This window comes from Meleagris gallopavo, chromosome 10 (assembly GCF_905368555.1).
Source record: "Meleagris gallopavo chromosome 10, MGAL_WU_HG_1.1, whole genome shotgun sequence".
In the NCBI taxonomy this organism is placed as follows: Eukaryota; Metazoa; Chordata; class Aves; order Galliformes; family Phasianidae; genus Meleagris; species Meleagris gallopavo.
This window is the reverse complement of record NC_139413.1, coordinates 28,229,936-28,252,248: the sequence shown is the minus strand read 5'-3', so window position 1 is coordinate 28,252,248 and position 22,313 is coordinate 28,229,936. Positions and strand designations below refer to the sequence as shown.

The following is a 22,313-nucleotide window of genomic DNA, read 5'->3' as shown; positions in this document are numbered from 1 at the left end:
TAATTCTCAGCACATTTATCATTTCCACTGGCTATCAGCAGGGCTAATTAGTACTGCAAATATTTCTGGCCCACTTGATATCGTCTTCTAACGGTGTGTATGTGGTAATTATTTGAGTACGATCCGTAATGTAAGTATTCCAGCTAGGAAGTATTCCACCTCAGAGCTCGAGGTAACGGTGACTTCCACGGCAGCTCTAAGCCCCGTACGCCAGCGCGGAGGGGGATCACGGCGGGATCACGGCTCCGCTTGGGCGCCGTATAGCCAAGCACAAGCTGTCACAGCCAGCTCGATTGAACGCAGATTTGTGGCTTGAGGCATTTTAAGGGCACAATGTTTCAGAGCGCCCGTGCGTTTATTCGTGTGGAGGTGGGTTTGTTTTCGCGCGCACAACTCGCTGCGCTCCCGCCCAGCCCAGAGCCGCGCCGCCCGCCCACGCCGCAGCCATGGCGGCCTCCGCCCGCCCGCGGCCCCACACAATGGCGGCGCGGAGCACGCCGGGAGTTGTAGTTCGCCGTCCGCGCGCGCGCGGCGTTGGGCGCGGGCCGCCTCCAAGTCCCGGCGCGCCCCGCGCGGGGTGAGGTGCCCGGATGTGCCCGGCGCCGGAAGAGAAGCGGGTCTCTTCGCGGCCGGCCATCTTGTGCGGTAGCGAGCAGGGCGCGGGGGGGCCCGGCAGCATCGGAGCAGGATCCCGCCGACGGGGGCCCATCATGCCCGGACACCTGCAGGAGGGCTTCGGCTGCGTCGTCACCAACCGCTTCGACCAGCTCTTTGATGACGAGTCCGACCCCTTCGAGGTGCTGCGGGCGGCCGAGAGTCGGCGGAAAGAGAGCGGCGGCGGCGGCGGGGCCCAGGGGGGCGGCGGGGCCCGAGGAGGCCCGGCGGGGGCGCAGAGCAACTCCTCGGGCGGTGCCGGCGGCGGAGGGCCGGGCCAGGCGGGATCGGGCGGCGGAGCGGGCAGCGCGGCCAAGCAGCTGCGCAGGGAGTCCCAGAAGGAGCGCAAGAACCCGCTGCCGCCCTTCGCCGCCTCCGCCGGGGGAGAGCGCCGGGAGGAGGGCGGCGGGCAGCCCGGAGCGCCGCTGCGGAAGGAGGGTGAGCGCCGGCGGGGCCCGCGGGAGCGCACAAAGGCGGCGGCGGGAAGCGACGGGCCCGGCCGGGAGGGAGGGAGGGAGGGAAGCGGGCGGCGAAGGAGGGAGGGAGGGAAGGAGGGAGCGGCCCCCGGCCCGCGGCGCGCACGTGGCGGGAGCGGGGCCGCGTGGCGCGGGGGGGCGGCCCCGGAGAGCCCCGCGGAACCGCACGTGGCCGCGGCCCCAAAATGGAGGAGCGCGTGGGGTGTCCCGGTGTCCCCGTGGGTGGGTTTGGTGTGGGCGAGGGAAGGGGTCGGGCGACCTTTGGTACTGCAGGGAGCTGGTAAACTCGTGAGCGACTTCTGCGCGGGCAGGTGGTGATGGGACGAGGGGGAATGGCTTTCAGCTAAAAGAGGGGAGATTTAGTTCAGACGTAAGGGGGAAGTTCGTTCCCCGAAGGCAGTGAGGCCCTGGCACCGCTGTCCAGAGCTGCTGTCCCAACCCTGGAGGTGCCGAAGCCACCGATGGGTCCTGGGCAGCTGGAGCTGGTGGGGGCACTCAGCCATGGGGGTGGGGGCCCTTCGAACCCCGCCATGCTGGGATCCTGGGGTTCTGCGATGGAAGCAGCAGGAATTAGAAGAACCTCCACGTGAGCTCCGGACAGTCAGTGGGTGCAGGTGTGTGTCAGGCTCTGAGCAGAAGTCACTCATTTTTGTGCAGCAGTGAGAACTGAGTCGGTAGGAACAACGCGTGCTTGGTTAATAACTCGCATCCTCTGTCCCGTCTGTGCGACCCCGGAGCCATCTCACCGGGGCATTCTGGCTTTTGGAAGTGCACACAGGCTGAATAAATAAGCTGTGACAGAGGAGTCGGTGTGACAGAGGGCCGCGTGACAAGCAGGAGCTTTGTGCACGCAGGTGGCTGTGCAGCACCCCGTGTGGGGGTTTGGGTTACACTGGGCTTTAAGAAAGAAGTTAATATGTGATACTAGAAGGTGCGCCTGCTGGATAGTGAGAGAACACCAGGCAGCACCTGGGAGCTGTTGCAGCGTTCTTTGCCTGTGGATGTTTTGTGCTTCCCAGTGTGGGATTATTTTCCTGAGGCGGAGTATGGTACTTTGTCCTGAGTGGTGGTTCCTGGAGCTCGTGTCCCCCATGGGAGTGGGTCAGCTGTGGGCTGGCAGTGGGAGCCCATGCAATGAGATGTAGCAGCGTGCTTGGCCAGGGCACAGCTCGGGAGCAGTCACCTCCCGGTTCTCACGTTGACTTTCAAGAACGAGCAGTGCTTTGTTGTGACAAGGAGTCTTTTGTGGCTTATTATAGCAATGAAACAGACACCCTGGCCTGCTGTTGCAGCAGTGCTCTGCAAGGTGCAGTTGTTTGGTGCGTTACTGCTTGTGGGTTCTGCAGTATAATGCCATGCGTTGTCAGTTTGGCTCCTGGGAGCCCCATGCTGAGCATAAGGTGCTACACTTGACGTTGGATCATGTGTTGCAGCCCTGCAGCGTGCCTCAGCATGGCACAACTGACTCTGCTGTGCCTCTACAACTAAGTGGCTCTCCTGGGGATGAGTAGGGGTTGAGGCTGCTGTGTTTTTGCAGGGAGCGAGCCTTACTGAGCAAGCAGTGTCTGTCATGCAAGCATGTGCGCTCAGCACAGCGTGTCAGGTAAGGAGGCTTTGTTAGTCTGGGCGTGTTGGCGTGGATATATCATTACAGCTGTAACTTCAGGGCCCCACCCAGGTGCAGCACTGCTTGTTTGGCAGGAACTGCTGTCTTTGGGAATATTAAAAGCTGACTTTTTTTAAGTAGCAGCTCCGTTTTTGAGGCAGCCCTGGGGGTGGTGTTTGCTGAGGGTTTTGTTTCCCGTGTGTTTTGAGAAGATGATGGTGTCACTGCACGTGAAGGAGTTTGCATGGGTCTTCTTAAGAAGTAGTAAAGATGAATGGGAAAAAAGTACTTAAGACCCTTCAGATGTCATAGTGGGGAAGACAGTATGGGGAATGGTTATTCTGGGCGACTTCAGAAAGTGTAGAAATGGAGGCAGGGTTGCTTGACGTTGCAGCAGCGCAGCTCTCGAGCTGTGTGCAGCTCACTGCTGGCTGAGCCTTTGTCCGTCAGCATGTGGGGCTGTGAGCAGCAGCACATCGAGTCATCCCGAGGCACTGAGCTGTGTCTGCTGTGCTGCCAGGCTTGTGGGATGTGGGTGCCATCAGACAGGGGAGTGGGCTTTCTGAACAGCACAGCCCCGGGTGCTCCGTCTGACTAAATGCTTCCAGGCAGAGCGTGGTAGGATGAAACAGGGTGGCTGTTGTGGGGGCTTGGTTCTGGGAAGCTGCTGGCCTTGTTTCGGTGCACATCAAATAGAAAGCACATGTTCTACCTGAAAAATACCCTTTGGAGAAAGAATACAGAACTTGCTTATCTTGATCCTTCTTTGAAAGCCGATCGTTTGAATACGGATCTGTGGTGTTTGTGCACTCTGACAGGTCTTGTTTCCCACAGTAGCGTAAGAGAACATGCTTGGACAAAATGCAGCTTGATTGAAAGGCTGCGTAAAAACGTCAATTAGAGTCAAACGATCTGCAGTGACCTTCTTATAAAGATATCGTTCCTAAGATTGTGTGGTCACAGGGTTAGAAGAAAAGCCTGAATTTCAGCTCACGTTCATCTTTGTTTGACAGTGCTGCCAGCAGTATCTGTCCCGGAGCAGCTCTGCATTCCGTTGGTGTGTTTTGCTCCTGTTGCAGGGATAAGGCGCATTGGCAGGAGGCCTGATCAGCAGCAGCAGCAGCAGGGCGAAGGCAAACCCATTGACAGGAGACCTGAGAGACGACCTCCTCGTGAGCGCCGATTTGATAAACCTGCCGATGAGAAGGGCGAAGGAGGAGAATTCTCTGTTGATAAGTAAGAATGTGCCTTGCGTGATGCAGAATGTGGTGATACCCTGGAGTGGAGCTGTCCTTTCTTCTGCTACTAAGCTTAAAAGCCAAGCAAAAACTGTTAGAATTAAAGTGATTAAATGCCATTTGTCGATCGAAAGACTCACCTGTGCCAGCATAGGGTACTTTCCCATTGTGTGATTTCATTTACAAATGTGGCTCAAATTTTTACCAGGAATCACATAATGTGAAGAATTCGTTAGTTTGACAAAAAGCATGGTGTAAATCAGTAAGATCCTCGGTGTATTTCTGAACATCCATAACACAGAGGACAGAAGAGGAACTGAAGCGTAGCTTTTGCCTGCAGGATGAGATCCGTTTGCTGTTACAGCTGTTGCTTCACTTGTGCAGTTAACCTCAAGCCAATGTGGGTTTGTCCATGTAGGTGTTCATACTTCTTTGGCTCCAGTGGCTTCAGGTGTGGAAGCAATGAAACCAGCTCGTGGCTAGAGGGACCGAGTGTCACACTGGGTCCAGAATTCAAGAGTTTTGAAAACAGTCTTCAAATGTTAGCATTTTAATGGTCAGTGTTGAAGTACTTTTAAAAGTAAGGTAGCTGAATGCGAGATTGTGGCATCAGCAAGTGACATAATGCAACAGAAAGGCTAAATTTGGGAACAGTGGGCAGGAGATGCAGACAAAGCATTTGTTCAGTTCCTGAAATGTGGAGAGCAGCATTACATATGGTTTTTCTCCAGTCCTATAGATCAACCTTAAAATTAGACTGTCAATAGTTAGAATTAGTTCAGTTGGAAGGGAGAGACCTACAGAGATCCTTGAATCCAGGTGTGTGGCTGCAGGGCTAGCCAAAAGCAGAACATTAATTGGGGCATTGTTCTGGTGCTCCTGGAGTGCTGAGAGGAGTGGGTGCTAAGCACCTTACTCAGAAGCCTGCTCCAGTGTTTAACCACCCTTGTGGTCCAGATAATCAAAGGAAAAGTGAGCCACATTCTCATGATAAGAGAAACTTGAAAGCTGTGTTGAAAGCTTGGGAGGGGGAATACTGAAGTGTGACCTTTTCTTGTAGACCCATCCTGGACCGACCGATGCGTGGACGTGGTGGACTTGGAAGAGGCCGTGGCCGTGGCCGTGGGATGGGCAGAGGAGATGGGTTTGACTCTCGTGGCAAACGTGAATTTGACAGACATAGTGGCAGCGATAGATCGTAAGTCTTTAGCTTTTCCTAGAGCTTCCTCAGCTATTCTTTACTATTAATATATGGCTCAAAATGTCTTTGAATTTCTGTATCTGGACACTATAATGTTAACTCAGTTTTGTTAGTTCTGTTTCACATTCGCATTTCAGCGGCCTAAAGCACGAGGACAAGCGAGGTGGCAGTGGATCACACAACTGGGGAACCGTCAAAGACGAACTCACGTTAGTAATCACTGATTGCTCAGAGATCTATCAATGTTAAATCCTAACTCTCACAGCGTAAAGATTTGGTGGCCTTTTTTCCTTTAGATTTTGGGGGTTTGTGGTATGCTATGAAAGAAACGGATGACTTCAGAATGTGGTGAATTACAGATAGATGAGATGGCTTCCATTTCTAAAACTAGAATTGTGGGGAAGTTTAAAATAGGGAGCCGTTTTCTGCTGTTCTTCGAACGATCCTTATTTTACTAAAAATTAAACAACAGCTTTAACTAAGCAGGCTTTTTTCCCAAGTATCACATTGAATGCAGCATTTTTAATATCCAGATGTGTTTTGTCTCAAGCTTTGATGGGAGACATTCAGAATGGGTATGACTCAGTGTTGGGGAGGAATGGGAAGAAGGAAAGCTCAGAGTGTTAAAAGGCAGGGGGAGCACCAAGAACTACTTCACTAAGAAGTAGTTCTTTTTAAAGAACAGTAAGCTGTGTAAACGTGCTATGGAACTTAGGCATTCATCTTGCATAGTTTTAAATAGGCATGAACTTAAACAGCAAAACAAACAAAACCCAACTGTAATTACAGCGAATTGGATCAGTCTGCTGTAACTGAGGAAACGCCAGAGGGAGAGGAACATCCGCCTGCTGATTCTGAAAACAAGTGAGTGTGTCCCCTTCTGTCGTGTTCTCTGGTTGCCTCAAAGGTATCACTGCTTTGCTTTTACTCCCTGACAGTTTTACTTCTGTTTTGCCATATTCACTTTATATGTCAGTGGATACAAAATCAGTCATGCTGCTGAAGAACTCTCTTTAAAGATAACTTCTAGATGTCAAGTTTTAAGCTATTAGTGTATTGCAAGCTCTTAGGTTGCTTTCAGATTTAGTTATTAATAACCTGTTGTAGTGTGTAATCTCAGGATTACAACTGTAAGTACCAAATCCAAAAGCAACCATGCTCATAACTACCCAGAACAACCAGGGGACGGAATGTTCTGCCAATGGGAGGCACTTAGTTTCTCAGAACTGCTGAGGCTGTGTGGCTGGCCTGTAGAAGAAAGGTTGTCTCTCACTCTTTCCATCTTCTGTGCATGTGTGCAGTTCTCAAAGAAGTTAACTCCGTTGCTTCTGTCTCTCCATTGCTTCTGTTTTCTCTTGGACGCTGTTAAGGGGAAATAAAGCAACTAGTCAGTGAGTGGAATAATTCCCACAACTGTTACTTAGTTACTTGGAGTTGATTTGGAGGGATACAGGTTTTTATGAAAATGCAGTATCTCAATGAGTGCATGTTCTCTGCTGGATTCAAAAGAAAATGGCAAACAATAGAAAACATTTCTTTTAGATGCTTGTTTGCCAAAGATTTCTAATGTGGAATCCTGTAGCTCGATTTCCTCACTAGTAGCTTTGGTTACCAGTGAAACAGTGACTGAGTGGAGAGTGAGGCAGGGACGTGCTTTACCTACTTGCTAAGTGCCATCACTCCTGCAAGGTTGTAGATGCCTGTGGTTAAGGGTTGCCTTGTGAACAGAAAGAACCTGAGCAGTTTTAAGGAATTAGAGCTGCTGCAGCAGTGGTCAGAAAATGCATGTAGCTCGTATTGGAGGAAAAAAGAGTACTGCAGATCTCTGTGCCCACATAAAGGGTGTTGGAACCAGGTCCTCTTTGGAGTCCATTTCAACCTATACCATCTCTCTCTGAGATTTTCTGAGTGTGCAGTATTTCTTGGCTCTTTATTAGAAGTGGTGCCTGCTGCTTGACCAGGTTACTGATCTGCACAAGGGTGGGTCAGTATCTGCAGCATTCTGCAGGCTGGCTGTGTGGGTGGTTTTCTTCTGGAAGACTTCAGAAGATGTATTCTGCTTTGAGTATACAACTCTTGTTGCAGTCCATCAGTCATCTTTGCAGGGAAGCATCCTTACATGTCTTTGCTTCCAAGTTGGCTGTTTTGGATCTCTAAATGTTTCAGTGGAGCTGTAGGATGCTTTACAGAATAAGGAGAAGTCCAGGGGGCAGTGCCTTTGCAGTGAGCAGTAAGCATGGCTCTGCAGGTATCACATAAAGTCATTTTCTCCTACATTGAGTAAAATGAAATGCACTGATTTTGACATTAAACCCTCTGCATTATTACATGCTGCAGGAAAGACCTTTTCTCTTGAGTTGATGCATTCACGATGTTTTTGCTGCACATACATGGCACTGCTTTTCTATAATGGCAGAGTAGCTCATAAATCAAATAGAGTTGCATAAACACACCAAAGAATGACTGGAGGATTGATTGCCTGAGTAGTTGGAACATGATCTGTTACTGAACATAGTGGTTGTGCATTTTACTTAAAAATAGCTCTTTGGCAGAAGCTGGGGTGCCAGAACTTTACAATAGGTGATGCATCTACCAAGGACCTACGTTTTTATGCAGTTGTTTTTTCAAGTTAGCCAAAAGCAGAAACTGTTTTGGTTACCTGGTATACTAATAGCTGCTTTTAATCAAGTCAAAGAAGCAGACCTTGCAAATCAACAACAACAACAACAGAGTCTTGAGGATTACGGTAAGAGCAGGTGCCATCTCACTGCCCAACTGGGCACATGGGGAGGCAGGTCTCTTGGAGGAGGGAAGAAAGCTCCAAACAAGTCTCATGGAAAAATAGGCTTTTATATTTGCAAGGACAAGGGCCATTAGTACTGGGAACAGACAGCAAGGATCAATGTTAATTTTAAAACGTTGCTGTGGTCACCATTTATGTTTTAAAAGGTGTCTGGCTGTGATATTTAGCTAAAGGAGATAAATTTTCATGTGTGTTTGTTGAGTGTTGGAATTGAGTTTTTAATACATAAATCTGAAACAAAATAATAGCATTGCAGTGTGTGTGTGTGTGTGTGTGTGTGTGTGTGTGTAATGTTTATTATAATCTGGTGCTGATTAGAGCTGTTTTTGAATTCACTGTGTATAGGGAATGGGTTCTAAGCCATGATCGTAAGTAATATCCATGAATTTACTGCAGGGAAAATGAGGTTGAAGAAGTTAAGGAGGAAGGTCCTAAGGAAATGACCCTGGACGAATGGAAAGCTATTCAAAGTAAGGATCGTGCAAAGGTTGAGTTCAACATCCGTAAACCAAATGAGGGTGCTGATGGGCAATGGAAAAAAGGATTTGTTCTTCACAAGTCAAAGAGCGAGGAGGTAAAGTGATTTTTGCTATTTGCTAGTGTCCAAATTGTATAGGTTTTTCTAATAATATGTACTTCTTGGAGTGTAAGCTCTGTTCTTTGGCAAGCTGACCTTTCTGTCAAAGTTCATAAAGTGAGAACAACTTCTCTTACAGAAAACTGCAGCTGTACAGTAGTGTTAGTTGCTGTTCTTCCTGTGGTTAGTTTTCACAGTTGTTCTATATTCTTAAGCTGACATACACTGTGTTATAACCTGACCATTAAGAGAGAAGACTGGAATACTGCAGCTGGGCAGGGAGCTTTGTAAGGATTGCCTCTTAGTGGGAACATTTTTTTCCATTTTTTTTAAATAGGAGTTTATTGTATCACTGTGTTGGTCTTGCTAAATTTTGTGTAGGACTGAAAAAATAGGGGTTATGCCTACACCTGGTCAGAAGTTTTAACCTAGGTAACTTGTAATTCTGTAGGGTTACCCAGCCAAGTGCCTCTGTTTTATAGAAACCAGTTGAATTGAGCTTCTATGTGTCAACACAGTTGTGTAGAATCACTTGAAAATTGTAATTTCTCAAATACTTTGTAATAACAACCAACTTCTTTTAAAGGCGTGAGTGTGGCAGAGAGAAACACATTGTCCCGCTTTAGGGAGGAGAGCAGTGCAGAGAGCTTTGTTTCCTAATGCTGGGCTCTAACGGCTGGATTCAGTTTCAGAAGCTGAAAGGACCATTAAATCTTTGGTTTTAACACTGTTAATCAGTGGCCTTCAGCCCTGTGCTGCAGATGGTTCTGACTCCTTTTGAAGTAATGAAGTAGTGTGCAATACGCTGTTTGATGTTCCAATGTGTGTCTCTGCTTTTCACACCTTGTCGTTTTATCTCTCGTAAGATGGGACGTGCCATACAGCTGGGGGAGCACTGTTCATCACTTACCATGAGAACTCCATTTCTAATCTACTGAGATTGGAATGAGTTTAAGACACAATCATGCCATTTATTTTTCTGCTGTGTAAAGTAGATTGGTTCTTTTTATTTTCCTTAAGCTGCTCAGTGTTTGAAATTTTCCTACTCTGCTACTTTCCCTAGCTTGGATAGGAATCAGAACTTAAGTTAGACTAAAAATTGCTTAGAGGAGTAAGGTTAAAGAGATGTACCAAGCAAGATATGTAAATGTAACACACCTGTAGTCACTGAGCGTGTCTGGACATCTTCCTCCCCCACTCCAGTCTCCACGGAGCAAAGATACGTGACTATGTGTCAGTGGTAGATGGAATATTTTTTCCCCAGACATATCTGAACGTATGATAGTGTGATGAGATGGTTGTACTCCTGAGTAATTAAGAAGCTGGAAAGCTCTTTGCTCTTATTTTCCTTCTGAAAACTGAAGCAGTAGTTTATTCTGTTTCTCAAACTTCTTTCTTACATCAGAATTCTCTCATGGAATGCTGAAGTGAGCACATTGCTCTTTCTGAGGTGTGTTTAGCTGATTTCTCTTGAAATAAACAAATCAGATACTCCTGAGATAACCATTCCCTGCTGTATGAGCACAGAAGGGAGATACAAACAAAACTGCCATTAATAGACTCTTCTAAACTTGTCCAGCAAATGTCTCGTTTTGTTCCTTCATAGTTCGCTGATCTCTTGGGAAAGTGTTTTTCCTTTCCTAAGTGTTGTAGCAGAACTGTTCTTAAAACACAGGTGTTGGGCAAGCTTTCTCTGCAGTTCCTTTGTGAACAGGTAGAGAAGGTAGAATAACTAGGAGTTGTGAACAAAGCTGCTCACCACCTGCTGTTCTTGCTCTCTGTTGTCTTGGACATTCTTCTGAGTCACGAGGTTGGTGGAAGTTTCTGTGCTGGGCAATGAGAGTGGTGGGTGTGTGGAAGTGACTTGGGTATGGGTAAATTCTGGGTTTCAGACCCACATCTTCCTAACCCTTAGGGCTGAATAATGACAATGTGCACGTGCAGATTTTTCTGAGAAGTTGAAGTGTCACAAGGGCCGCATTCTCAGAACTCCTGGGAATGTCCTAGGAAATGTTGGTAAAGGAAACGTGTGAGGACCCAGTGCTGCTCATCTACCCTATCTCCTTCACAAGGCTCTCCTCCTCCTCATGTTCTTCACAGAAGACTGAAGTGCTTGGCTGTATCTCGGGTCTTTCCCATCTGTCCCATGTGCTGTACAACAAACTCTTCGTACTGTCTCGGATTCTTGCTGGTTTAATATGAAATCCACATGTACTGGCAGCCCTCGTCTGATGAGAATCTTTCCAGAAGGCTGGGTTGTGATCCTTTTCCTTCCCTGCAAGTGACTTTGTGATTGAGTACTTCAAGTCCTACTGAACAAATAATGGGAAGTTGAGTTGTGAAGAAATTTTAAGACTTGTTCCAGTTATTCAGAGCAGCTCCTGGAGAGTTTCATCCACCAGTGAATGAGTTCCTGCTCGTCATATCTGTTGTGCTGTGCCACTTCCTTGTGCCTTTAAACCTTTGTACTCTCATCACTTTCTTAGAGAGGAGATGACAGTGGAAGATGAGAAGCAAGTATTGGAACACAGTCAATCATCTTTGCAAAGTGTGTAGGAACCACTCAAATCCAGACTGTGCAGAAACTCTTTTTTCATTGAGAGTAATTACTTGAAACCACCCTCAACCTGTGCCATCTGTCTGTACAGGTCTGTGGGCCCGGTGTAGTGAGGTGCAGGAGATTGGTCTGCATGTGGAGTTCCCAACAGCTCATATTAAACAACTTCTTATTTCCAACCCAAGATTTCTCTTTGCCTCCTGGTATAAATCCATCCTCTGCTCCTTCTGGATGCTTGCACAACTTCTGCTCCCATCCTTTTGCTGCTTCGTGTGCTCAGTGCCATCTGTATCCAGCAAGTTCATGTGACCTTATTACGTGTTGTTTCTATATGTAGTTGAGTCTCATTTCTTCCTTTTGTTTTCTCCCTTTGTTCCTTTTGTCACTTTGATGTGGACACGCAACTTTCATCAGACAAAGGCGATGACAGAAATGCAGGGGAGTCTGCTGGAGTCAAATGAGGTACTGATCCTTTCTATCTAACTGGTGATACATGTTTTTGACCTGAGCCCCTTCTGAAATGAAGGGCTTTGACATAAAGAAACAACAAACGCAGAGAATATGGAGCTTTTCTGTCCGTGCCTGTTGTCTCACTGCACTGTAGGGCCCTCCATAATTAGTGCCTTTTCTCCTTGATCATCCCATAAACACTTCCATCATGAGTCTCTTATTTTCTGTTGCTGTTTTTCCATATCTTGCTGTCTGCTTTGGCTCACTTCCCATTAGGGACTTGTTCTTAAAGCTTTGGACAGCCTTTCCCAAGATCCACAAGTGTAGCAGTGCCTTCAAGCAGCTATCTTAGATCAGAGCGCTATCGAGAGTTGCCAGTACATACAAATGAAGTACTTCCAAAGATGATTTAGAACAGACAATCTGTGTGGTATGGCTTCTACCACCAAAGCACAGGAGGAGGATGTGCCAAGTCTTGTATTGGTGTTTTAAATTAGCTAGAGTTATTTTGGATAAAGAAATTCTCAGGTTATACGCAGAACTTGCTACTTGCTGGCTTTAGTGGTTCCGTTGGGAAAAATACAGTATTTTGGTAGACTGTAGAGTTTCTTTTTTAAGCAGTAGCAGCGCAGGGAAGTAGATGCACAGAACTACTGCTTCTGCCTCTTGGAAGAGAGTCTCTTGACTGCCAAAAAGTTGGAAATAACATCTCCGTATCCTGCGATGATTGAAACAGTAGGTGAAACACCATCAGTAGGAAAGGAATCAAAACCATAACGGGAGGCATCGCTTGCTATTTGAATCACTGGTGTACTTCTGCTTTAGTATTGTCATTCTGCTTGCGCTGTCAGGTAGAGACGTGGAATGACTTGTCCAAAAAATATCTGCTGAAGCCAGCTTCAGGAGCACAGAGAAGAGATCTGAGGGATGAGAGTGCTTCAGATCAGTAAAACCAGAAGTCTTCTAGGGAGCAGCTGCTGCACAGAACACATCCCAGTGAAACACGTTTGGAGTAAACCAGCATGGGGCAATACTTCTCAGTGTGCCTAATTAAGCTGTGGGTGCTGTGGAGGCCACACGTCCAGCTGGGCTTGGAAGGGGTCATTAGCATGGGGGGAGCACTCTTGGTGGCTCTGTGCATTCTGGTGCTTGCGAGTGACTCGTGGCATCCCCAAAAGCAACTTTCTGCCTTTTGACTTCAGCCCTCTGTTTATCCATTGGCTGCTCTGTGAAGGATCCACAACAGATAATTAAGAGGTGTTGCACTTAATTGCACAGTATGTTGCCTTTGAAAGTCAGAAAGTCAGTATATTGTGTAACTACACCACAAGAAAAGTAACTTACGGTCAGAATGCCTAAGCTTGCATGTGGCTCCTGCACGTAGGGAAGAAAGCAAACGATTGCTCAGCCAGACGTTAGGGTGTCAGAGAGTCATGGATGGTCATGTTTCCAAAGTACGATGGTTGGGCTTTTTAAGAGACAGCACTGATCTGATCCACTGCGGTCAATTCTACATTCTGCACGTCATCGTAGGTGCCAAAAATGGGTTGCTTATATAGCAAATCAATTATGCTGAGTAGTGGAAACAAAAACACGTGTTGCTTGTTATGTTTGGTGTATAATGACTTGAAATACTTGGTCTGTTCTGCACAGTGGGATGCAGGGCTTAAGTCTTGAGATTTTTCACTGAATGCACCAGCAAGCTGTGAGAGATTGTTTTGTCATGGCAATCTGGTAGGAGTCCTTCCTCAGTGGGATTTGTGAGGTGGGTTCTTTTTTAGCCTTAATTGTGTTAGTTACCTTAGTTACATTCTGACTGAACTGTGCTTGTGCCTCTTCCACTGTTTGCTATGGCTGAATACCAAGGTGGGATTCTTTTGGTTTCCAGTGCTTGAAGTGCTTAACACGAAACGAAGCAAATGAGGACATGCAAAGCACTCATGGAGCAAAATAAAGATGACTTATTGAGTGCATTTTGCACAAGACTTGAATGAATAGAACTTTAAGATTCCTCAGGTATGAAACGAGAGGAAGTGAAATACTGGAAAGCAAAGTATTGGAATGGTTGGGGCCCAGGTAAGCTTAGACTTGTTAATGTGACAGAGTGCCAGAGCTTCTCTGAATTGCCTTGGGGATACCAAATAAGTTCCAGCGCCTGAACGAAGTTAAGATCACAGCTTGCTCTCTGTGTAGTGTCTGCAGAAGTGATACAATTGATTCACTGCTCTTCCTGCTGTATCTCACACTCAGGGTGTGCGTTTGGAGGTGAGCTCAGGTGCTGCGTTACTAAGAGTGCAGCTGCAGATGAAAACACTTGGTGGTGATCTGATTACTCAGGAAAAAATGGTTTGTTTCAGGCTCACGCTGAGGACTCGGTAATGGATCACCACTTCCGTAAGCCTGCCAACGACATCACATCCCAGCTGGAGATCAACTTTGGAGACCTCGGCCGCCCCGGACGCGGTGGTCGAGGGGGCCGGGGTGGCCGAGGACGTGGAGGCAGGGCCAGCCGTGGGGGCAGGACTGACAAGGTGAGCAGGTCTGACAAGGTGAGCAGCCGGAGCTCTCGGCTGTGAGGCAGCTGAGCTTGTGGCACTTGAACTTTCCCTTCCCTACACTCTTGTTCTGGGGGGAATTGTTCAGAAATCAGGCTCCATTTAAAGCCAAGTGAAAGGTCTGTTCTTGCAGGTTTGCTTTAAAATTAGGTCACTGTTAGGACAAAAGGATTGAGTGTTCAGCAGCTTTCTAACTAGGCACAAAACCAGAGGTAAGGAGTAGGTTACTATTGGGGGGAAAAAAAAAAAAACAGTTCTTTTCAGCTGTATCTAAACCTGAAAAATGACTCCTTGGACAGACCTGAGTGTACTGTCAGTCCCTGAGGACAGAATATCTGCACTGTCACCTCTGGGAGGGAAAGAAAACAAGTTTGTGGCTGCGTGATGTGTCTTCAGTTTGAGGGATTTAGGTGGATTCAATGGAAATAAAATATGATTTTTTCTTAGTGTGCAGGAATATTTTTCCACCTGTAGTACTAAAGCCCTGAGGAAATAATTGGTAAAAGCACTGCCTGGGGCAGAAGTGTGAAGCTGACATACAGTTGTGTAGCTGTAGCAAAGTTTGACTTAATTCCGATCACTTTTTTGCTGTAAACGTACTCAGATTGCTAGAAGATGAGTTTGGGCTGTGGTGTCACTTTTTGTCATGTAAACTGGTCTGGCTCGTTCTTTCCTTTGTGGGATGCTGACTTTCTCTTTACACTGCATCTTTTTAAATGCTTAGGTTTATTAGTTGGACAATTCTTTCCTGGCAGCAGTGTAAGAAAAATTATAAGGAATTGGTATAAAAATTGTGGTGGATTTTGCTCTGAGTCGCGTCACTAATAGGACATCTAGAAGAATGCTAGGAGGAGGGGAGGTACTTTGAGATGTGCAGCTTGTTTGATGCTGACTTTCTGTTTCCTTCCAGTTGGTTAAGGAGTTTGATGTGATCCACACGCCCAACCAGGTGGGTGATCTTTGCAGCCACTGCCTTCCCCAGAGTGGGGAGCTCCCGTCCTGCCTGCCCTCCTGCTTTGTGCTTCAGTACCTGAAGATACATAGGCTGAATGCAGAAGGCCCTGTTATTATTTCTTAACTCTAGTTTGTGGCAAGGGCAATTCTGCAGTGTGTGTCTTACCTGCAGATGTTGCTGCAGCTGTTATTGGAGTGGTTTTACGTTTCACTTCCTCCTTGATACATGTAGATGCTTGCAGGAACTTCCACAGTTCCTGTTCGGAAATGCTTTCTACTCTTTTTCCCCACCACATTTCTCATGCAGAAAGTGAAGGCTACTCCAAAGTCCCTTCTTTTTGGATTTAATTGCAGTGCTGTTTTAGGCACAGTAGAGAGCCTTTTGGGGAAGAAATACTCTGCGAGGACTGAAGAGGCTTTTTGCTGACGTGTCTGACTTCTTAGGAATAGATTGGCACGATGTCTATTTTTTTTTTTTATTAACAATTTGTAAACAGGGGAAGTTAAATGCGTGAAGGTTGAGCTGAACCAGTAACACTGTTCTGTAGTGCTTCAGTCATTCCCTTGTTGAGAGCTGGTGGTTGTGTGCTGCTGCAACAGTGGCAGCCACGTGGAGTGCACTCTGATTAAGAATGGAAAGAAGCTGTAAGCTCCTGCTCTAGGCATGTGCAGCTCTGGTCTGCTTAGTGCCTCTGGTGCATCCAAAGGTAGTGTTATTGTAAGAAGGCGTTGAGGAAGCTGCCTAGACCCTGGGGTAAGGGGGACCAACAAAAATTTACTGCCTGTCGTGGGGGAAGATGAGAAGTTGCTTTTGTAGTAGTACTTTTTCCAGTACTGAACTGCTGAAGACTGCTGTGCTTCTTGCCTCTTTGAAACTCAGAGTTGTGTGGGATAAGCGTAGCTTATAGAAAGAAGGTGGGAGTCCCACTGTGTGCCCTGCTGCTGGGGTGGCACCCAGGTTCCCTGTGCAGGGAAGGGCTTGGCCTTGCCCCGTGCCCGTGGTGCCATGGCACAGTTGTGTCAGCAGTGCCTGGCACTGCCATGCTTGGCTGCTGGCACGGTGCTGGGTGAGGGATGGGAACGGGAGGGCTGGGTGCTGCTGGAGGTGATAACTTTCTGATGTTTCTCTTTCAGTCAAGTGCTTCTGCTCCTGATGTAGATGACCCAGAGGCTTTCCCAGCTCTGTCCTAAACTGGATGTCATAAGCCAACCCTGCCCTCGTCGGGCCTTCCTCTCCGAGGCTTGCATGCTTAAGGATCCTAAACAACTAAGAAATTTAAAAAAAAAAAAAAAAAAAAAGGAGACTGTCATTCATACCATTCACACCTAAAGACTGAATTTTATCTGTTTCGAAAATGAACTTCTCTCGCTACACAGAAGCAACAATATGGTAGTCAGTTTTGTATTTAGAAATGTAATGGTAGCAGGGATGTTTTCATAATTTTTTCAGAGATTATGCATTCTTCATGGATACTTTTTTGTATTGCTGCTTGAAAATATGCGTTTCCAAACTTGAAATATAGGTGTGAACAGTGTGTACCAGTTAAAAGCTTTCACTTCATTTGTGTTTTTTTTTTTTTAATTCAGGATTTTAGAGATTTTCCCCTAACTGCGAGCTGGATTTGAATCCTTGCACACTACTTGTGTTCCCTTAGCTCCTGCTTAGCAGGTTTTTATCGGCCCATGCTCTTTTGGGATATGTGGCATTTTAATTTGGCAGACTGAGCACTGTCTGAAATACCACCTCCTGGAGTTACTTCGGTTTTAATGCTTAATTTCAAACTTGGAAAAACAGTCATTTTTCATCTGCTTGGTAGTTTGTTTACACAAAAGCTTTATACAGAATTGTTACCAGATACTTGAAAAATACTCAAAGCACATTGGGTTCTGGTTCCATAGCCGTGTATCCAGCAGCGATACGTGGATATTTGGTCTAAACAGGTTTTAAAATTAGCGTGACACTTTTCATTCACCCTTCTTACCTTTTTATTCCCTCCTTCAACAGAACAAGAAGCTTTGTTGGCAAAAAGGAAAGGAAAAAAAAAAAAAAAACAAAAAACTTTTAAATCACCTCTGCTTTTCCTATGGGAGGGTGCCCTGTAGCTGAGCCACCTCTCCTCCTGTGCAGAGCTGGGGGGGAGGTGGCAGCTGCAGCTCTGGTGCTCCTCTAGGGCTGTGGCACTGTGCCCCAGGACAGCGGGATCCCATGTGCTCACGGCACACACCCACAGCCCTGCGGAAGAGGCAGGAGGACTCGGGGCACTGCAGTGTGTGTGTGATGCAGAAAGGTGCAGAACAGAACCCCAGCGCTTCGCCTTCAGTCTAAATTTTGTTCTGCATCTGCGTGCTGTTTGAGGTTGGACTGCTGGTTGACAAATGAATGTTTTCCAGAGAGCGATTGTAAGAAATCCTTCGGATCCCTGTAGTAACGTGTAGGTTTAATTTAACCCCTGCCAATGGGGACCTTACCACTTCAGTACCCCAAAGCAGTTCAGAGAATGATGAATAAGGAGGGTTTCGTAGGGTTTTTATCTGCAGCGTTTAGTAGGAGACTAGAAGCAGGATTCTCATTTTATTTAATGTTTTACACTTTGGACAGCTTAAAACATTTGTAGTTTCTTAACTAGGTAGATAGAAAACAAATGGTAATGCCCTATTTTTTTAAAAGCTGTACAGGACAGGCAAAAAGTATGGGAGACCTTTGACTATGTAATACCGAACTCCTTAACCGTGGCGTTGGCTGGCTTGATTTCCCTGAACTATTTTCTACAGATGTGTTTGTTGTAAACCACTGTTAATACCATCAGATCAGACTTCCTAGTGTTCTCACCTGCCAGTTCGAAGCACCAGGCTGGGAGGAGGAGGCAGGCTTTCAGCTGGTGGATGGTGATAGCTCTTGGTTCGTTTCTCCCGACTAAGCAGACAGGCAGGTGCTCGGTGCTGCGCTCCTTCCAGCTCTGAGTGTTTCTCTTCCATCTCCCACTGTGAGTTGGTTGAACGTGCTGCAGTTTCACTTTTAGGACGCCTTGAGTAATACAACTAATTGCCTTGACGTGCAGAAACACTTACAGAAAAGCTTTCTCTGTAACATAAGCCTTCCCCATCTCCAGACTGTGTATCTGCTGTTTCAGTTGTCACTCTGCTTTTTTCCAGATGCCTTCTGGACTGTCCAGTTGGTCATTTGGGGCCGGGCTGGCCAGAAGCTTTCCCTTCTGCTTTAGAGAATAGAGCAGTTCCCGGAACGGCACGTCACGTGCGGTGCTCAAGACAGCTTGTACTTCAAATTGGTCTGTCTGCTGTTCTGATAGATGTAAATTTGCCTCTTTCAGTCCATTCGTGTCAAGAACTAAAGCTGTGAACATATATCTTTAATATTGGTGGGTGTTAACTGAAATAAAGGTTTATTTTCATGCTCTTTTAAAAAATGTCATGAAAACCCATGGAGATGAAACCACTGAGATTAGTGTCTCATCTAGGTTCTGCCCCAGGTGGTCCAGATCTTCCTATGGTGCCACTTCCATTGCTGGGATCAGACTTTGCTTTGGGAAATCATCTCCCTCTGAGTTGAGCAGCTCATTTCTGATGAGTGAGCTTGCTCTGTAGTGACTTCTGACTTCTATCCTCTTGCTTGCCACTTGTGCTGTCACACCAAATCCAGAGGACTAAACCTGTTGAAATCCGAGCAGTTTCTCAGCAGGTGGCCAGCAGAAAAAACTGGAGAGGGAGAAAAGCACGTGGTGCAAATTGGCTTACGAACGTAACAATGGCGAGGTTTGAGCATGAAAGTTCATCTTATGGATTGATGCTGGGAGGAAGGGAGACTGATCAATAAATGCAAGTGTTAGCTGTGTGGGAACGGGCAATTTTTGAGGAAAATGAAACATCAGAATGTGTGAATATACGGTGGTGTCTGCAGTTGGAAGAGCTGAGACCACTCTTAACTGTAACGGTTTTGCCCATTGAGATTGGTTTGCGTAGCTTCACCTCTTGTTTTAATAAATGCAGGACATATGCCTGAAGCTGACACTTGCAGCATTTGCTAACCTGCTTCTTTTCTACTGTCCTCGTGAGGACCTCGTTGCCTTTGTTTCATGCCCATGCTCTGCTCTGCTTTTCCAGGCCCTCCATACACTCAAGCTGGAGCTGAGTGCCCTGGGACATTTGGCGTATCGCTTTTGGGGCTGCGAAAGCCCATCGTGGTGCTTTGCTGGGGAGCTTGAAGCTGATGGGGAAAGCTGATGGTGTGGCCTCAGCTGAGGAGGCTGCGGGGGGGGGGGGGGCAGGGGGGGCAGCTCAGGCTCAGTCCCTGCTGCTGGTAATGCTTGTCTCCAACTGGACTAAGTCTTCCCAGGGAGCCCTTTGTCGAGTTACCTACTTGAAGAATGAAGAAAATGAATCCTAGTGTTCAATTTGTGATTAATAGATGTGAGGATCAGCTGGCTGTTGTCTGAGGGGCAGCGTGCAGGATTAGGCGAGTGATAAAATAGTGATTTTTAAAAACAGCTGCTTTTGGTTCTGGATATCTGTTGTGGTTTTGTGTGACTGTCTTGAGATAGAGATCTGCTGTGATGGGCACCCGAGTGTGTTTGCAAGGGTTGCTGCCAGCTGGAGTTTGGAGAGCGTGGCAGCTCTCCTCTGGTGCTGAGGAGGTGTGACCCAAGTACTGGCAGTGTGCTTCTGGCTGGCACACAGGCAGCCTTCCCAGGTGGGAGATACCTGGGCACAGGCTGGGGATCAGAACTTGGAACGAGCTGCCAGACCCCAGAAGTGTAATTGTGGAGCTGGTAACATGCAAAAAAAAAATAAAAATAAAAATCCTGCATGCTTCCCAGGTGAGCAGCCTTGTGCAGAGGTGGGCAGCTGTGCTTTGTTGCCTTGGTGGAGGCCTTTCTGTGTGTGCTTTCCTTGCCCACCTTGCATGTTATTTTCACAGGTGAAATACCTGATAGCGAAGAATGAAGAGGATGTGGAGTACCAAAGCTGTTCTCCCTTTCTGCTAAGCTTTTGCTGATAAGGCTGCCTTCTGCTCAGTGGTGGTACGATTGGTACCTCTGGTGTCTGTTCTGGTGGCTGTTGGGCTGTGCCCCTGTGAGTGCAGGAGTGGAGCTGGGCAGTGCTGGTGCTCAGGTATGGACAGATAGGTGTGAGATGAGGCTACTCCGTTCTGTGGGCAGGAGTTCAGCATAACAGTGTGAGAAGGGATCTGTAGATCCTGCTAAGCAGGCTCCTTGGTCTTGGCTCTGAGCCGTAGCACTGAGTTAGAGGTGAGGAAGTAGATTCCTGCTGTCTTGCACAGAGAGCAAGTAGAAGTGTTGCTTCTGTTCTCTGAAAAAGCAGCAGCTGAAGGCCCGGCTCAGTGATGAGGATGTCTGACACGGGCTGCAGCCCGCTGTGGGGTGACAGCAGTGCAGGGCTGGATGGGACGGCCATTGCTGCCTGTGAGCAGCAGTTTTGTTTCGTGATGGACGGCAGTGCACGTTTGCTGGTTTGGGATGAAGATGCCAAGTGGAGGCAGCTGCTCTGCAGATTGCTTCTGGGCCTCTGCTGAAAGCCGTTTTTTCCTAAGGAAATGCATCTTCCCTCTGCTGTGCTGTGTGAGTATGGCCATGAGCAGCTGAGCCCAGAGCTCCTGGCCAGCAGGGAGGCAGCAGTGAGCCATGAGCAAGTACAAAGAGGAAATACCATCCTGAAATACAGCTCAAAACTGATAATCCTGTGACGTGGGCTGCACTGCAGGAGCTGCTGTGAAGCTTCCTTGTATCTGATTTGCAAGTCTGCACATCAGCATATCCTGTTCTGGCACCCCTGTGGAAGTCGTGGGTGGGAGCGGGAGAAGCGTACGCCTTGTGTTGGTGTGTGGTGGGACGGACTTGGGGGGCTGTCCTGACAAGGATGTGTGCTGCTCCTGGACAAGAGGCCTGGCCGTGAGCATCTGTTGCTACATCTGGGAATCGCTTTTTCAATGCACAACAGCTGCCATGAGCGTGGTGAGCCCGTGTCACGTGGTTGGACAGGAAAGGTAAGTATTCCCGTCCACAGAGGGCTGCTGAGGTAATTGATGGGAAGAACGGCCCGTTGTGAGAGCAATCCCTTGCCATGTCTGCAAAGGGGCTTGGCTGCGTCCTGCTGCCGGTGAGCCTAGCGCTGGGTGCCGGAGCAGTGCTGAGAGGCAGCAGCACACACTGAGCACAGGCAGACCAGGCGAACACTGCCAGGAACACTTCAAAATCGGTCTCGGTGCTACAGAGGAGCCCTGAAGCAGCACGAGGTTGCTGGAGGGCAGCATGCTGGTGCTCGTGCAGCCTGTCCTGTTCCTAGTACCTGCAGTGTTACTCCTTGGGCTCTCCCAGCAGAGCCCTTTGCTTTGCTTTGGGAAGCTCCGTGGGCAGGAATTGTGTTCAGTGTTTCCTTATTGCTCGGTTTCTTATCATCAAGCCACTTTCCAGGGCAGCACTGTGATGCAGTGCACGGCCTCTCTGGCACAATGCAGGTGCTGGGCACATGCACTGCTTCTTTGTGGGTGCCCTGCTGCGGAGGTACTGCTGCAGTACAGAGGTAGAGAACCCCATTACCTGGTGGTGGTAATAAGCCTTTGTTTTTTGGCACCAAGTTAGAAGGCGGTGTGTTCAGGTGTTAAAAATCACAGCCATATCGTGCCAAATCTTTGGATTTGGGTCACAGGAGTTTGTGGACGTCTCAGATGTTGCAAGTACAGATCTCCCTAATGCTTCGGTTTACTTTTTATTTCAAGTGGAATGCAGTGGGAAAAGATGTGGTCTCGAAGCAGCAGCCTCGTGATGCAGGTATGTTTGTGTTGCCGTTTAAAAAGGTGATGTTTGCAGCTAAGGGTCACCTCCTCATGGCTCTTTTATTGAGGTGCACTGGGTGACATGCAAGGCTTTTGTCCTGAGTTTATGCCACTGCTTAACAGCTTGCTCAGCCGGCAGGCTGTGGGTGGGAGCAGCCACCTGGATCCTCACGGGAGGAGACAAAGCATTCTGCTCCAGATGAGCTCAAATCTGGACTACCTTCTCCAGGCACAAACCTCCAGCTTTGTCATTACAGGTACTTCATGCTGTGCCTGCCTGCAGCCTAGCACTTGAGCTTGACCAGAGAAAACAACAACAAACAAATTTCAGGTTTCCAACATTCTATTTATAAATAATATAAGCACGTAGTAAACAAAGTCATTAAATGTGTAACACGTACTTCAAGCCTGTAATTAGAATACTTCAATAAATC

At 47.5% G+C, this 22,313-nt stretch overlaps 1 protein-coding gene across 5 annotated transcripts; it reads left to right on the top strand.

Moving 5' to 3' along the window:
• The first annotated feature begins 578 nt into the window (after positions 1-578).
• On the top strand, positions 579-16,620 carry SERBP1 (SERPINE1 mRNA binding protein 1). 5 transcript variants are annotated; one of them, XM_085231534.1, is made up of 10 exons: positions 581-1,092; positions 3,816-3,972; positions 5,035-5,172; positions 5,313-5,384; positions 5,965-6,039; positions 8,375-8,552; positions 11,527-11,574; positions 13,920-14,093; positions 15,028-15,066; positions 16,206-16,620. In XM_085231534.1, exons 1-10 carry the CDS (start codon positions 591-593, stop codon positions 16,260-16,262), a joined length of 1,440 nt encoding a protein of 479 aa, XP_085087660.1. In that variant the 5' UTR covers positions 581-590; the 3' UTR covers positions 16,263-16,620. The 5 variants fall into 5 exon arrangements, with proteins under 5 accessions (XP_085087663.1, XP_085087660.1, XP_085087659.1 ...); XM_085231533.1 differs by having other exon boundaries at positions 5,289-5,384; XM_085231537.1 differs by lacking the exon at positions 5,313-5,384 and having other exon boundaries at positions 579-1,092.
• Positions 16,621-22,313: the final 5,693 nt, after the last annotated feature.

Bases quoted from the DNA above. Each gene is read 5' to 3' on its own strand.
- SERBP1 (XM_085231533.1), top strand. From the start codon at position 591: ATGTGCCCGGCGCCGGAAGAGAAGCGGGTCTCTTCGCGGCCGGCCATC. The intron at 8,553-11,526 runs GTAAAGTGATTT...AACTTTCATCAG, and splicing joins ACAAGTCAAAGAGCGAGGAG to ACAAAGGCGATGACAGAAAT. The intron at 11,575-13,919 runs GTACTGATCCTT...GGTTTGTTTCAG, and splicing joins GTCTGCTGGAGTCAAATGAG to GCTCACGCTGAGGACTCGGT.